This window comes from Trichogramma pretiosum, unplaced genomic scaffold (assembly GCF_000599845.2).
Source record: "Trichogramma pretiosum strain Unisexual culture from Peru unplaced genomic scaffold, Tpre_2.0 scaffold17, whole genome shotgun sequence".
Classification (NCBI taxonomy): Eukaryota; Metazoa; Arthropoda; class Insecta; order Hymenoptera; family Trichogrammatidae; genus Trichogramma; species Trichogramma pretiosum.
In genome coordinates this window covers 972,601-988,090 of record NW_019641225.1, presented here as the reverse complement: position 1 = coordinate 988,090, position 15,490 = coordinate 972,601, and the positions used below count along the sequence as shown (strand labels likewise).

The following is a 15,490-nucleotide window of genomic DNA, read 5'->3' as shown; positions in this document are numbered from 1 at the left end:
TTGAGATTATTTATTCAACCTCAAAATAAATCTCGAATGGCGTTGTAAAAATATAGACGTTGGTTCTTCTTTTTGTTCTGAAGGATAAATTATTAATTTAAAAACGAAATATTTCAAATGAAAGTTACAGGTGATTTCAAAAATAGTATATTTTGCACCTAGGGAGTGAAAAACTCGGCTTCGCCTCGGCTGATAAATTCTACGTGCTCTGAGACTTTCTTTTTTCGCTACATAGGTGCAAATACACTTTTTTGTGAGTCCCCCAGCCTGAAGTAACATTTTGGTTTTGCTCAGCGGGAGCAAAATGTTATTTTAGGTTGGGGTAGCACAAAAATTTAATTTATGACTTGATTTGAGCTGTGAAACTTCAGAAAATGGCGTTCCTTCGAAATTGTTGATAACCTTTTTACAAATAGTGCTGGAATAATGAAAATTCCTGAAAAAATACCTTTTTCAAGTGCAGCATTATATTGTTGCAGCTGTGATTGCTTTATTATTATTATTTTATGCCTCAATGTATAGGGTGGGGCTGAAGCCGCGATAGGTTGCATTTTTAATTACTTTAGTTTAGTAGGTTAATCGTAGATGAAAACCCCGTTCGAATCAAAATCCTAGCTGATCCTGTTTGAAAGTTGTACGTACTTTTCAATTTTTATCCAAAAATCCTCTATTTATTTCCTAGTGACCAAGAATAAGAGTATTGTACGCTCGTTATTGTAAATATATCAACGATTGAACAATTAAAATGTTCGGTAGTGAGTGCTTCAAGAAAAACATCCCTACGTGTATAAAGAAATATAAATGCCTTTACGTAGATTTCAAAATATATACTGTCGTCAAATCACTTTTGCTGTACGTGAGCGAAAAATGAGTAAACTTTAAGTGTCGTAGCTCAGTTAAAAAATGTCGAATCAAAGTTTTGAAGTAACCATAGAAAGTCTTTACGAGTACTAACAACATATATAACTTGTTATTTAATTCATTCTTTTATTTATTTATAAATTTTTATTAAAATTAACGAATCGAGAAAACTGGTTTTTATTTTCCAAGCTATTTGTATTGCTAGTTTAGTAGGAGGACTTTGAACCGTTAAAACTTTGAATCTGTCATATTAAAATTGCCATATGCCCATTTTTTACGATGATGCGATCGTTTTACTGTAGAGAAATACTAGTTTTTTATATTTTGTTTGATTTCATTCACGTGCCCACTAGACCGATTCAAAAAATCGAAGGTCTTTAAAGCCTCGATTAAACAATCTTAATGTCTACAATATGCCTAATAATGAAGCCCAAAAAAATTTCAGCTCATTTAAAATATTTTTACTGATAGCTCAAAGAGCATTTTAATTTCCGATTTAAATAAGATTGGACAATTTATTTTTCCTCTTTAAATTTTCGAACCAATACCAACAATATTTGACAACTATAATCGACACGTATTTCGATACAAAATTGTATTATCTTTCAGAATCCATCACTGGACACCGGGGAACTAGTAGGGCGTAACTGCTGTGCTTCGACTTATACAAATATTTCGACTTTGCCACTTGCAGATTTACGAATCAAGATGCTCGCCATCTAGTGGTGAAGGCATAAATTAAGGGTAATTGAAGGTATTAATTAGAAGTATTATCGTATTTAAAGTAGTTCATCAATTTCAAGTTAATGCGTATTTAAAAATATACTGAAATCAGTTTCTGATCATTATTAACGTTGAAGATTTGCACCAGTGACATTACATTTTCGAATGAAATATTGAGCTGCGCCGCTCGAGAGAGAGGACCCGCAAGTGCGAGGATAATCGTTTCGTAATTCAATTTTTGCGGCAACTCGTGGAAAGAGAGAAGCAACATCAGCTGTGGCTTTTTATGCGTATATAGACACAAACACAGACACAAGAGGGGATTGGAGCCTGTGTATCTTGATATACGGTTGATTATCGCCTGCTGTTCTTTTTTTTCGGCTGGGTGCAAAAATAGCCATACGAGCGGGAAGGGAGTTATATACAGCCGCAGAAACTATTAAACTGCGATTCGATCCTTTATCGATGTATTTCATGAGGGACGGCTGTAAATATGTGTGTATGTGTTTTCGATGCGGCGCACGAATGCCACTCCTTGAGTTTGAAACTGAAACTCGAATGTATATGTACCTTCGTGGCTGCAACGCGACATTCGCCCATTGTAATCATCGAGCATAAATCAAAGTGCGTGAATGAATAATACACGTGTGCGCGGACACACACACGAAACTTTGAACTTTCTTCGCGCACCGTCAGCACAGCCGTTTATACGCGTGACTATTGGCTGAATGTCAACGTCACGAGGACAGGTTCCTACGCGAAATTATTTTTTGATCAATACGAGTCTGTGTACTAGTCGTTTATAATACGTTTTTCCAGTTTGCTTCTAATTAGCTCGAGCAAAGTCGCAGCTCAAGCATCGAGAATGCCAATGATACATACCGGCTCGATCTGCTGGGCACAAAACAAACGGATTGAATCATTAGCTCGACGAGTTCATTTCAGTTTATACGAGCTACTGTACTCGTACGTATTATACACCTGTGCAATCTCGGCTCGATCGTCCAAGAAAGTCACTGTACTCCATAGTCGTAAGATAATTGACGATTCGCAGCTCGAAAAGTTGACTTTTGTGTTTTTCGAGTTAATGCACCAAAACAAACGGAAGTGCTAAAGACCGATAACGACGTTTACTTAGCCGCTCATACACCGAGAAAGAGAGACGATTGTAATTTTTTTCTGCATCGCTATTATCAATCGCGCACAGTGACTCTCGTTACCGCGTTTATGACCGAGAAAGTTTCTAAAGTGATGATTGTCAACGACGTATTGCACTCGGCGCGATTTTTACTCACAAAAATACATATCCACAACTCGCGTACACACAAAAAAGGCTTAATCAGCTCCGTGTGTGCAGTCGTTAAACGATGTCCCACAACTAATATTATGTAGAGTTTAAAGTTTAATTGCCACCTACACCAGTGGCTTTCCTCGTTTTTCGCGCGGACTTTTGTTACAACTGCCGAGCGCGTCAAAAATACATGTGTAAGGATATTCTCATTGATAAAATAGCGAAATGACTCGACACGAGCAGCCCCCGTACCTGTATATATTAGCTCTCACTCGGCACGTCGCTGTGCGCATCTTATTTCAACGTCGTGCTCGTGCACATTATCCTTTACGCAGTTCACGCGCGGACGTATTGCACCTTGACGCGATATTTTCTAAAATTCCGTAGAAAGTTTTACCTCGTGGCGTATACGAATATATAGACGAGGTTTTAATTAAACTCTGCCAAGCTGCTGATGGTGCCAGCTTAGAGCTTCTTACTAGCAGCTCCTCTCGTTTATTGGTTAAGCGATTTTTTTTCTTCCCATATTCTCGCGTGCACCGATAAATCGTAACTCACTCCGAAACGATTGTGTCAAAATTCGAGCCAACTACGAAGGATGTGTGTGTGTCCAAGGAAGCTCTTCGCTCACGACGAGCGATGGTTCTCCCTTTTTTTGGATTTTTTTTCTCTCTCTTTATTTATTTTTTTATTTACCTTAGAAAAAATAGTGATGACTTTGATCGATTCGAGGATGATACATGTGAGCGTATCTCGAAGCTCGCACGCGAAGAAGCTCGAAATTGAATCAAAGGCGCGTCTCGCGTTGAATTTTTTCGAGCTGGAGTGAGCGACGTGTTACGTAATTTTACGAAGAAGAGATAAAACAGTAAACAAAATGAAGGGTATATTTTTTTATCGGCAAGATCGTCGGTAATTGCGTGCATCAGTTCAAAAACCTAATATTGCGCTTTTTACACAATAGTACGAGTCATTTTCAGTCAAACATCGAAAAAAATCTTTGTAAGGTGAACCCATTGAAAACGCGATAATCATTTAGGAATTAGGTAGATTGGCGCTTGAACCGTTGTAATATCTATGCAGCGTCGCACAACTTTTGAATGCGAGCTTTTTTATTCCCCCGACAGATGGAGAATCTTAAACTCGCAGATGGTAAAAAATTGTCCGATAAGTATATAATCTTACTCGCAATTTCTCGTAGTTTCAATATCAAGTCATGAATTGAGGAATTGAATTCACAATATATCTTTCGATGAGACTTCCTTACATAATGAATTTCTGAAAAAACGAAATTTTGAAGTTTTATCAATGAAATATAAGCGTTACTTCAATTTTAATACATGTCTCATTTTTCATGCTGCCCATAATGGACCTGTAAGAAAACTCGGAATCGTTGAATTCGGAAACGATCAGAAAGTGAAAGTCCAGCAAAGTAGGAGCGGAGCCATGTGCTATGATGACTACTGCCGCGTATGTTATACATACAATTCCTCCACTAGGCTAGATTTAGAATTTTCACTCTTTACAAAGATTATGAGTGTGTATAATAGCTACGAGCACGTGTTTTTTTCACTCTACCTAGATTGTGGTGTACCTAAATGCATAGCCAGTACCCATTGCGACGCCGAAGTGTAAAGAACTAAAAGTGTGTAGTGACCGTAGCAAGTGAAAAAAGAACAAGAAATATTCAAAATTATAAACGATTGTGTGTCGTGTGTCAGTGCGCAGAACGATGTCCATCGATCAAGGCAGAGTTTGCATAATCAAAATCGAGAACTTTAAAGAATTAAAGAGGTTACGTAAAAATGTTCGTTATTGGGATTTCTACAAAGAGCGATTCGGTTTGCTCTATAAACTTGACTCCTTGATCAGCGGATGGAAGGGACCACTTCCAAATCTACGAGACATCTTCAAGCCCAAAGAAATCGACCAACTTCTTTTGGATTCCGTAAATAGCTTGAACAAATACTCAATCGACGAGCACGATTCTAAGAGAGCACTATTCATTGAGTTTGTAGCTCGCTGCGGATACAAGGACGAGCCGATAGTTGGATTCAAAGGCAAGCCATTGTCGCATCGCACCACAGCAATTCATCGTACATTACTCACAGGCTTGAAAAATGAGGTTACGAGAAAACTTCTTTTTAAAATATACGACAGGTGTGACGTGAATTACATCGACTTGAAGACCGGCATAACGCATTTTCATGTGGCCTGCGCGTATGGCTACGTAGACATCGTCGAGAAGTTTCTCGCGTTCGGCCAGGATCCCAATTGTCTCTTGGCCAGGTCTCACTCGAGTTTATCGCCGCTACACTTGGCTATATTCCGTCGCGATGGAGATTTGGTTCAGTTGCTGCTGCGCAGAGGCGCCGACCCGAATATACGCGATATCGATGGATGGACTCCTTTGCACATTCTTGCGCTTCGAGAAAACGACGATGAATTGGCGAGGTTGTTCTTGGAAACCTGCGTCGACATCAAGCGGCCGGTGCAAGTCGATGCCCGGGACAGATTGGGCCAGACACCGTTGCAATCGGCCGTGGCGGGTCTGAGGATAGATATGGTCGATGTACTCTTGGATCATGGCGCCGATTTGTCCAGCTTCGTTTTCCCCCCTGTAAGTTATTTTGGCGAAAAATTAAAACCGATGCCATATGAAGGTCATATGTTTAAATTAAGACTAGCCTCTAGTGTTCTGTTTATCGTCGAAGAACTCGAGGAGAGAGGATATGAGCTGGATCGAAGCGATGCCATAACGATAATGAAAACTTTCGTAGAGTACGAATCGTGTGAGATGTTTGAGGATTCGGATCAACGTCCATATAGTTGGTACGACAACGAGGAGTTTGTGAATAAATCCAAAGAAATAATGATGCATTCGAGTCTGTCGCTCTACGACCTGATCCGGCTACGACCCGAAGAGGCGGAAAAATCACTCACATATGCCGACTATTTGATCTCTGTGTTATTGGATAAATTGTCGGGACTTCCCGAATTGGATAAAAAGGCCTGTGCTGAGCACCTGTGCGAGAAACTGGCCAGAGGAATTTTCCGGTCCTGGGCATTAGACTCTTTTTTGGAGTTGACGAACTACAGATTTCCAATCCTTTGCTGCGAAATGATCATCGACAATTTGAAGAACAAGGATTTGTTGAATGTTTGCTTGGGTAAAACGTAAGTTCAGAGCTCACGAGAGTGATGAGAATTTTGACAGTACTATTAATGGCTTGTTGTTATTTAAAGAGATATAGAACCCAGCCAAAAAATCGAAATTTCAATCCAGTTTTCTGAAAATTTTACTGAACAATCCTCCAAAAGGCTCTATGGCGACCTTGAGAACATCAAAATGAAGGTAGCCATAGAGCTTTTTGGAGAAATATTCAGTGGAAGTTCTAGAAAACTGGATTGAAAATTTGATATTTTGGTTAACTTTATCTCCTTAAAGCAGTAGATTTATCATTTTGTTTAAATAAATCGATTTGAAAAAATTTCATTCCTTAATTTGCTTGGTTTTCAGTATTGTTAAAAGTAACTCTAATGCTGCTGCATCTATGAATGAGGTAGAGTCTGTCGAGGCAGGTAAAGCTACTGCTGCTGCAACTACTGCTGTGAGTGGAGGAAAAAAGAAAAAAAAGAAGAGCAAGAAGAGCAAAAAGATAAAGAAGAGCAAGAAGATCAAGAAGAAAAAGAAGTGTAAGGAGAACAAGAAAAACAAGAAGAATAAGACGGGACAAGAACTCCCCACTAGTGTCCGCCAAGACGATACAGTAGATGGAATAGTAGTCAATGCACCGGAACGGCCAACGAGCGTTCTTTACTCGACGATCTATTCGCACATACTCGCGCCCGCACACGATGACGATGACGATGACGATGACGATTAGTTGGCAGCGCCGCGGCGGCTTTAGTGACGGTTTCACGATGCTGTCAGTGGTTCACTCGTTTGCCGTTTCGGTGTGAGATTTAGAAGCTTCTCAGCTTCTCAGAAAGATGAAGCAGCAACTGCAATTTCAAATGAAACTCCTCCTACCGTGGTGCCCGAGAAAGTACTTCCTATTTCTTTAGAAACAGATAATGCTACAGTTGCTGCATCGATGGATGAAGAAACTTCGCTGAACGATTAAGCACCGGCTTTGATGACAGATTTAAATGTTGCTGTTGTAGCACCAGCAGAATCTGTTGATAAAGTCCTTACCAGTCTGTCGAAAGACGAAAAAACATAGCACATAATTAACAAGGAAACATCAGCTCCTGTTTGGAGGTGATGGTTGGAGTAAAATTGAAAAGAAAAAGAAAAAGGAAAGAAGAAGATGAATAAATACAGTCGAAAACGAAGCAACAACTACAGATCCAAAGAAAATAACAGCTGATCTTGGTTTACGAGGCTAACCGACGTTTTGCCTCTCTATTTGCAAGACTTATATATATAGTTTTGTCTTATATATAAAAGTAAGCTATAATAGTAGCTTACTTTTTTTACTAAATTCAATAGATGTCTATTATTCATGAAGTACGGTTTGTAATAAATTTCAAATTTACATGTAGAAATGTAATGTAGTTAAATCAATTTTACAACTGTTAATAATAAAATGTATCGAAACTTTAATCATTCTCAAAATTAATATCATTGTTTTATTTATTTGCCAATTGACTAACGTTTTTTTCAGGGGAGAGTCGAATGATGTAAAAAAGGCACGAATCGATCGATTTCAAATATTTATGAATCGATAAGCTACTCCATATAATATGAGCAAATTCAGATGTTTTCCTTTAAACTAAAGGGCTTAAATTGATACCATAAATTTCAATTCTAAGTAAAAATTCAATTAATAATTAAAAAATTCAAGTAACTCAATCTGAAATAAAAAAATGAAATAATCAGTTCCACAAGAACGGCGACAAGATGTCGAGGTAATGAATTCACAATTTACTTGAAATGGTCGTACGATTGTCAGTGAAAAATTCGGAACTCCTTTTTTTTAAATGTATTTATTTGAATGATATGGAAAATATACAACATAAGCAAAACATGAAATAACAGACATACATTAGTCCGATCGCCATTACGAATTTTGACTTGTAGCTGTCAGGCAAATACAATACAAATCTTTGTTCGATATTATAATTAAAATTTTTATAAATAAAATATTAAAGCATAAAATTAAATAACGTTTTCATCTTCGGAGGAGAGTCATCGACTGTCTTGAAAAAAGCATGAAACTTATCGATTTGAGATGTTTTTGAATCGATGAGCTACACACATACTCTCTCTAATTGTCCATATCACTGCATTGATACGATCCTTCGAGACGACGACGACGATACGACGATTTGTCCTATATAAGCATTTAAAACCCAACGAGCACCACGCGATATCGTCATACCTATGTTTATATATATTTATTCGGCACGTTAGCTGTCGAAGTAACGAAGTGTGCAGCAGCAGCAGCGGCGGCACAGCCAGGCGTCGGAAATTTGGATTTCTGCCGCTTTCCGCTCTGATTCCAGCCAACAGCAGCAACAGCAGCAGCAGCGGCGGCTGCTGCAGCAGTTTATACGGAAACATCCAATTTTGGCTGGCGTCCGCGTAGTATGTTTGTTTCACGCCTCGTTTCTTTCATCGGGTTGCAGCGCGTATCGTATCTATATAGCTCTCTCCGCATGCTGCCGCTGCTGTGCAGGCGCTGCGCGCGCCTGCTGGACCGACGCCTTCCAAACTTTTCTTCCGAGCCGGTGGTATGCAATATTTTGCGTATTTTTGTTTTTCTTTTCATCGGACATCCAGCTGTGCGCTCGGGCTCGGAGCTCGTGCGAGCGATTGGTTCAACTATTTATTTATGTTTATATATATCTTCTGATTTTGAAACTGGAAAGGAATGAAATTATTTTCGCGAGGTAGATTGAAATTTTATACTTCGCTTATGGAAATAATAGGTACTTTTTGTTATAAGATTTCCAAGCCGTCATTATGCCCACCGAGCATCTAACGTTTTATTTTATGACGGAGCTTTTTTTTCCTTGAAAAATTTTTCAGCATCGAAAGTATACGATGATGTAAAGGCATTCAGTTGTTGAAAAAACTTTGATCGATCATGAACAGTTTCCTGTCGCGTCTATTGTTTTACGTGTTTGTCATTTTGGTGTTCGGTGCAAGCATCAATATCATTGGTAAGTGGTTCGATTGATCGAGTCTTCTTGAATAAGAGATGACTCGGAAAAAATCGAAAGTAAAATTTAAGAAGGAGTGGGAGATATAAATGTTTGTCAAATTTATCTACGGTTGTGTCACTTTTAAGAAAAAGTAAAGTGTTTATAAGCTCCAATTCTTTGCGAGCATTCGAAGAAACTTGGCGAAAAATTATAGATAATTGTATCATAGTTGTTGATTCATTTGTGGCAATACGAGTCCCGAGGTATCTCGCGACAACGTTGTTGCTTCAAAAGCGAATAATGCTGCACACTCTAGTAAAAGATTTCATGAGGCAAAAATGACAAAAGTTACTTTTTTTCAATGTTCGATTGGATAACGGGTGTTAAATTTTTATCAAAAATGAAAGCGCTTGTGAGAAGTTATGATAGGTCGGATGGTCTGATGGCTCAAAAATTTTGCTGGTTAAAACTGAAAGTGCGAGACTCACGAGTGTCGTAGTGCTGCGTCACTGTATTACAACACTTGTCATTCTCCTGTACAGTCATTGAATATAGTAGTAGTAAATTCATTCAGGATCAAATTGAATTTTAGGAATCAAGTATAATTTATGTTGATTTTGTTTTGAATTGTTTAGTGTACAATAAAAAGTCATTGATTTTTATATAATAAATATTTTTATTGCTACATCTTGAAAAGCTTTTTTCAATTCTAATTCTCATAAATATCAAATTAATGTAGTGTATTATTTATTATTTCAGATATCGTTGCAGCATGCAAGAGACGAAGTGACTGCGGAGGCTGTAAATGTCGTGCAGGCGTTTGCGTCTGCAATGGCTAAAAATGACACCTCAAAAAAATCTCGATGATCCAGAAAATTCAACAAGTCTGACATCTTTCGTCTGATTATAAATAATTTACAAAGAAAGTTTGTTAACTTTTTTTAATATTGTATAAAAACGAATTTTGTAAAACTATGCGATGAATTTTATTTATCACAATCTCATGTGTTTGTTTTTTTTCACACTGAAATAACACTATCATCAAATAGTTACGAAGAGAAAACTTTGATACATAGCAGTTGTAAAAATGACTCAATGAACACCGGATTTCCCGAGATATACCTGTATAATTGATTTATATCAGGCAGATGCGTTAGCACGTTCGAAGGTCTTTGAACGAACACGATTGACTAGCAATTTAGCGAGATTATTTTATGGCAATCAGTTAAAATCATTTTATTGCCCGTTATCAACATAAACATTCGGTTTGATATATAGCTCAATGCGGTGTAACAGAGAATAAAAGTTTTAAGCGAGTTAAAAAATTAATAAATGAGAAGAGGATTTCTAATTTCGGCTCTTAACGAAAACCGTTGAATAAACCAAGTAAGTACATCGCGCTGCAAGATAATAAATACTGCATCGTCGTATTTTTACAATAGCGAACGCGAAAGAGAGAGAGAGAGAGAGAGAGAAACTCGGTGAATCGGTGAACGATCGAAACTCCAATTTCATCTTATGATTATTTCACGAACTGGCTACACGACTTGAAAAAAAAATCTCATCGCGCGACATTCGGTTGATAAAATTTTCACACGATCTCAGAGTCGCGCGCGCGCGCGGCAATGCCGAAGAATAATTTCTGCATTATCGTATACACGAGCTGTATATAAACAAGCGGAGAAGAAACCGATGCCCCGCGTGTCTCGTGATTTCGGTTCATTTAATAAACATTATAAACGTTCATACTTTATGTACGCTCAGGTGCAATAAATACCTCCGTATATACTCGGCTCTTTCTGCGCACACCGGCGAAAAAGAGAAAAGTTGACCCGAGGTGATGCTGCTCGCCTGCCCGATGATGTGCGAAGAAGCCGAGCGAGCAGAGAGAAGAGAAGAGAAGAAAGTAAAAAGTGGGTCGCCGGTGCAGCCTCTGGCATTTCGTGCGCGCATGCAGGTAGTGTGTGTGTGTGTGTGTGTGTGCCATTGTGTCCGCGTGTCTGGGAATGACGACAAAAATATGTGTATATACTTTCTTCGAGCGCATCTCTCGCGGGCAGAGCGATATAATATATGTGCCACGTGAAAATTTTTCGACGATAATTTTTGCTCTCCTCTCATCTCATCTCTCTCTCTCTCTCTCTCGCTCGTTCGAGTCGATATTTATTTTTCACGTGTCCGTTACAGCAGTGATGCGGACTGCGCCTTACAAAGATTGCATTTTGCGCGAGATTTACGACGTGCTCGCGGAAAGAAGCGGGCACGCATAAGTGATTCACTTGTATCGGCTCGCGAAATTTCGATCGGCGAGATGAATAATGTTATTTATACATATCGTACCTATAATATTGGCTTAATGCCTGGCGCGCGCGCGCGCGCGTCAAAAGGAAGCATGAAATATTCATCGCGAGTCGATATTATACAACGGACGAAGAATTGACGAAGATGAATAAGAAGGTTTGCAGTGTCTCGACCTTGCACGCGCGCTCACGGATTCATCGATAATGTGTTACATTAAAAATTAAAACCCGAATTTTCTTCGAGCGCATCTTTCTTCAAACGTACATTCTTATTTTTTATTTATTGAATCAAAATGATTTCTCACGTTTTCGAAACTTTCTCGTTGATTTATTTCCTCTTTTTTTTCTGGTCGTGATATCGTACAGGCGAATAATTGAATAATTTTCGTACAAATTGCACGACGCGTCGTCGATACATAAGTCTCTTTTTTTCGCGACGCTCTCGACATATTATATGCCTGTCAGAGTATCGGATATCCGCTCGCGCGCCGACGTTTTGAGTATAATCTACACGATTTGACACCTGTGCGCCGCGCCATGTGGGCTCGCGCACGGATTAATTGTTTTTAATGGGTGGCTGTAATCGTTCGTAATTTTCATCCGCGCTACGATTCGTCCATAAGAACTTCGCGTATAAAAGTTCGGACTCGACTGTGTGGCATTGAGACAGGTCTTTTTTCGTTTCCGTCAGCACGACTTGCAGTACCGAGTCTATATAATCGATATATATTTTTGGTACGAATATGTCGGTCTCAACGCATCTGCCGATTTACGTGTTTTTCTGCTCGTTCGTCGTGTTATCGAGCGTGGCTAATGTCAGATCAGCGGTATCGATTGTTTTATTGTCATGTTATAAAAAATTAAATCTTGAAACGCTTATAGAAATGATCGTTGAAATTAAAATTTTTTTAGGAAGCACCCAAAGAAATTCAAGGTCTCATAGCTGGAGTCCGGGAAAAGTGCCACAGAGAGACCGGCGTTGACATTGGTTCGTAATACTCGATTATGGAAAATCATCACTTTGATATAATTAAAAACTTTTTGTATTTTTTTCATAGAACACGTGGAAAGAACAACCGATGGTCATTTCCACGAGAGCGAAGTGCTGGGATGTTATTTCTCTTGTGTTTTCAATTCCTTCGATTTGGTGAGTATTACGAGTCGTAAAAACATTGCGAGTGTCTTCGCTCATTAAAATCTTGAATAATTTTTCTCTAAGCTCGATCACGACGGTCACATGGATTTCGATAAATTGCTGAAAAAGCTGCCGGCCGTGGAGTCGTTCGCCGATCACGGAGCTGCCATGGTTGCAGCTTGTCGCCACATAAGTGAGTCTTGAGAAAAGAAGTGCGTTTCAAAGAAAATGTAATATTATATTTTTATTTTTATTTTTTTCAAGCCGGAGCCAACCCTTGCGAGAGCGCCTTTAAAATCATGCAGTGTTGGCAGAGTACATATCCCGATGTGAGTAATGAGCTTGTTTTGCAGATGAATACAATATTATCTAGAATCGCATAGTAATTTGGAATATATTTTCAGAAATATTTCGTCATTTAGATGAAAGCGTCAGAAGCGCAGCAATATTTTATAAATAACATTCACAGATAGAAAAATAGTTTGATCACACAATGTTGTATTATCTATTGTACTACTATGTATTAATGAAGTTATTAAAATACATTAATAATGAAATATCACCTGAAATTATTTACAACCTGAAATCTTATTTAATAACTGATTGGGAAAATTATTGCGTAATTAGTTGGAGTTAAACTAACCCTTCAAAAGTAGAACGTAAACATTTCGCCCATCTTCGAACGAAAATAAGTAAATATTTTTCTTGGCATTGCGCGAACACCTCAGTATTGACCGTGAGCGCAAACATCATTTAAAATGCAATCAGTGGCCTGTATTTTTCATCCTGGAACGTTTTAATGAATGAATTTTCACCGATCTCGCGTCACCGTTTCCGATAGCGATTGCACGAGCAATTATCTCGCGTTTTGTCCCATCATCGTTCGTAAAAAGTTTCTTACCTATTGGTGTGTGTGTGCCTTTGGTGGAAACTCGAACACGTAAGTGTTCCAGTAAGATTTTTGCGACTGGACAAGGCGCATGAACGACGATGAAAAGTGAACGTTTTTTATTTCTGCTCGTAGTGTTGTGTGCTCGTGGATCGGAATCGGCCGTGAGTAAAGTTTTTATTTGAAAATTCGTAAAAAAAAGTATGGGTAACTTTTGCAGCGAGTATAGCTTTCGTTTTAGGAGCCACCTAAAGAAATCAAGGTCCTTTTGGAAATAGTGCGGGAAAAATGTCATCGGGAAACTGGCGTCGACATCGGTTTGTGTTTTATACATATCGATCAATTCATGTACGCTATTATTTTTTCAATTCTTTCAGAGCACGTTGAAAAAACAATGGATGGATATTTCCACGATAGCGAAGTACTGGGTTGTTATTTTTCTTGTGTGTTTAATTCATTCGATTTGGTAAGATTTTTAAAATAATCTATGATGCCTAAAAAAGTACACCAGGCTCTTGTAAACAATACAAAGATTACTTGTTTAATGATCAATTTTTTTAAATGATTTCCTGCAGCTGGATCACGAAGGACACATGGATTTCGACAAAATGTTAACCAAATTATCGGCAGTACAGTCGTTCACTCATGCTCCTGAGATCGTCGCGGCTTGCCGACACATAAGTAAGTTATACATTTTTATTAGGTATTATTATGTATCGAGTTAGTATACGATGTTGATCGCGATGCTCGATAATGATCACTTTACTTTGGTTTCTCTAGCTGGACCGAATCCATGTCGAAGTGCACTGAATATTATGCAATGCTTTCACAAAGCCAATCCGGATGTAAGTGTCAATTCATCTTTTATAGGAACGTTCTTGAATTTAGATGACGGAAATTAAAAATAATAAATTTACATGTATTTTTTTTCAGAGATACTTCCTCATATAAATTCGATGGCAATAAAGTTTCTTAATGTTTTATTGCCTTAAAATCGATTGTAAATAAGATCAAAGGTATATAAAGCTTATGTGAATAATTCTCTCGAGTAATTATTAAAATTATTACAGATTTTAGAATTGCAATTTGGCCAATAAATAAAACTTAATAATTATTTACATTTCTAAATATACTTTCTTTAAAATCGTTATTTACTAAACTTCCTTACCTGATTAGACAAAATTGTCAAATTTGTATGGGTTGAGATAGCAAGCTTTATCTTTCCTTACTAAAATATATCTATCTTCTTACAGCTCAAAAACGAACGATTTACACGAATATACAATCACAGTACTAAATAAACTTTCAACAAAAACTACTCATGATCTTTTTAGTTTTTTCACAGAGAATAAAAAATTTCTTTTCATTCACTGACAGTATAGTGGATTTTGATCTAAATAAAATTATTAAATGATTTCTACGTTGGTTTTTTCAGATAGAGTAAATTATTATCACCGATCATCTTTGCCGTAGTAGAAATAATTAGACTGTCAGAAAATGTATGAAATCTTTCACTAACATGTGTTTGATCAGTTCGAGGTCACGTGCCATTCCGTAAGGTTTATAAAAAAATTGAGTAACCTACAAATGGTCGTCCCATATTCAAACTCATAATTTAAAATAAGACGTGAAAAAAAAACTCTGGGCTAATCATATAGCATAAATAAATACTGTAAACAAGTAGCAAAAAATGATAAGAAGAGTAATATTTAGTACCATGAGGAATCTGAACTCAGCTTCAGTGTAAAAAGGTAATGATAGTTGAACGCTCGAGGTTCAGGTAATAAAGAATCATTTCAATACAATTTTTATTAAAATTTTAGAAAAACATATGTATTCGTATTTATACATATTTAAAATAGTTACCACTTTTTCTCGTGCCTATCTCATACAAAATCATTGCGACCTTCATGGATGGTTTTTTGGTGTTTGAGCAAATGCAATTTTCGTCCAAATTTCTTCTCGCATTTATTGCATGCAAAATCTCTGCGACCTTCATGGACTGTCTTTATGTGCATTAACAAGTTAGATTTTTGTCCAAACTTCTTTTCGCAATTGTCACATACAAATTCTTTGCGACCCTCATGGATTGTTTTTTGGTGTTTTATCAAATTGCTTCGAACTGCAAAATTTTTCTC

General features: G+C 37.7%; 2 protein-coding genes and 1 long non-coding RNA gene across 3 annotated transcripts; all 3 read left to right on the top strand.

Annotated features, from left to right (window-relative positions):
• Positions 1-8,937: 8,937 nt before the first annotated feature.
• On the top strand, positions 8,938-10,003 carry LOC106649264. The gene is made up of 2 exons (XR_001339294.2): positions 8,938-9,046; positions 9,788-10,003. It is a non-coding gene; the product is annotated as an uncharacterized LOC106649264 (long non-coding RNA).
• A 1,979-nt stretch (positions 10,004-11,982) lies between these two features.
• On the top strand, positions 11,983-13,020 carry LOC106649253 (pheromone-binding protein-related protein 6-like). The gene is made up of 6 exons (XM_014366562.2): positions 11,983-12,155; positions 12,241-12,316; positions 12,387-12,475; positions 12,548-12,656; positions 12,728-12,792; positions 12,868-13,020. Exons 1-6 carry the CDS (start codon positions 12,072-12,074, stop codon positions 12,883-12,885), a joined length of 441 nt encoding a protein of 146 aa, XP_014222048.1. The 5' UTR covers positions 11,983-12,071; the 3' UTR covers positions 12,886-13,020.
• A 368-nt stretch (positions 13,021-13,388) lies between these two features.
• Positions 13,389-14,480, top strand: LOC106649257 (pheromone-binding protein-related protein 6-like). Its single transcript, XM_014366566.2, has 6 exons — positions 13,389-13,516; positions 13,594-13,669; positions 13,730-13,818; positions 13,928-14,033; positions 14,133-14,197; positions 14,286-14,480. Exons 1-6 carry the CDS (start codon positions 13,454-13,456, stop codon positions 14,301-14,303), a joined length of 417 nt encoding a protein of 138 aa, XP_014222052.1. The 5' UTR covers positions 13,389-13,453; the 3' UTR covers positions 14,304-14,480.
• Positions 14,481-15,490: the final 1,010 nt, after the last annotated feature.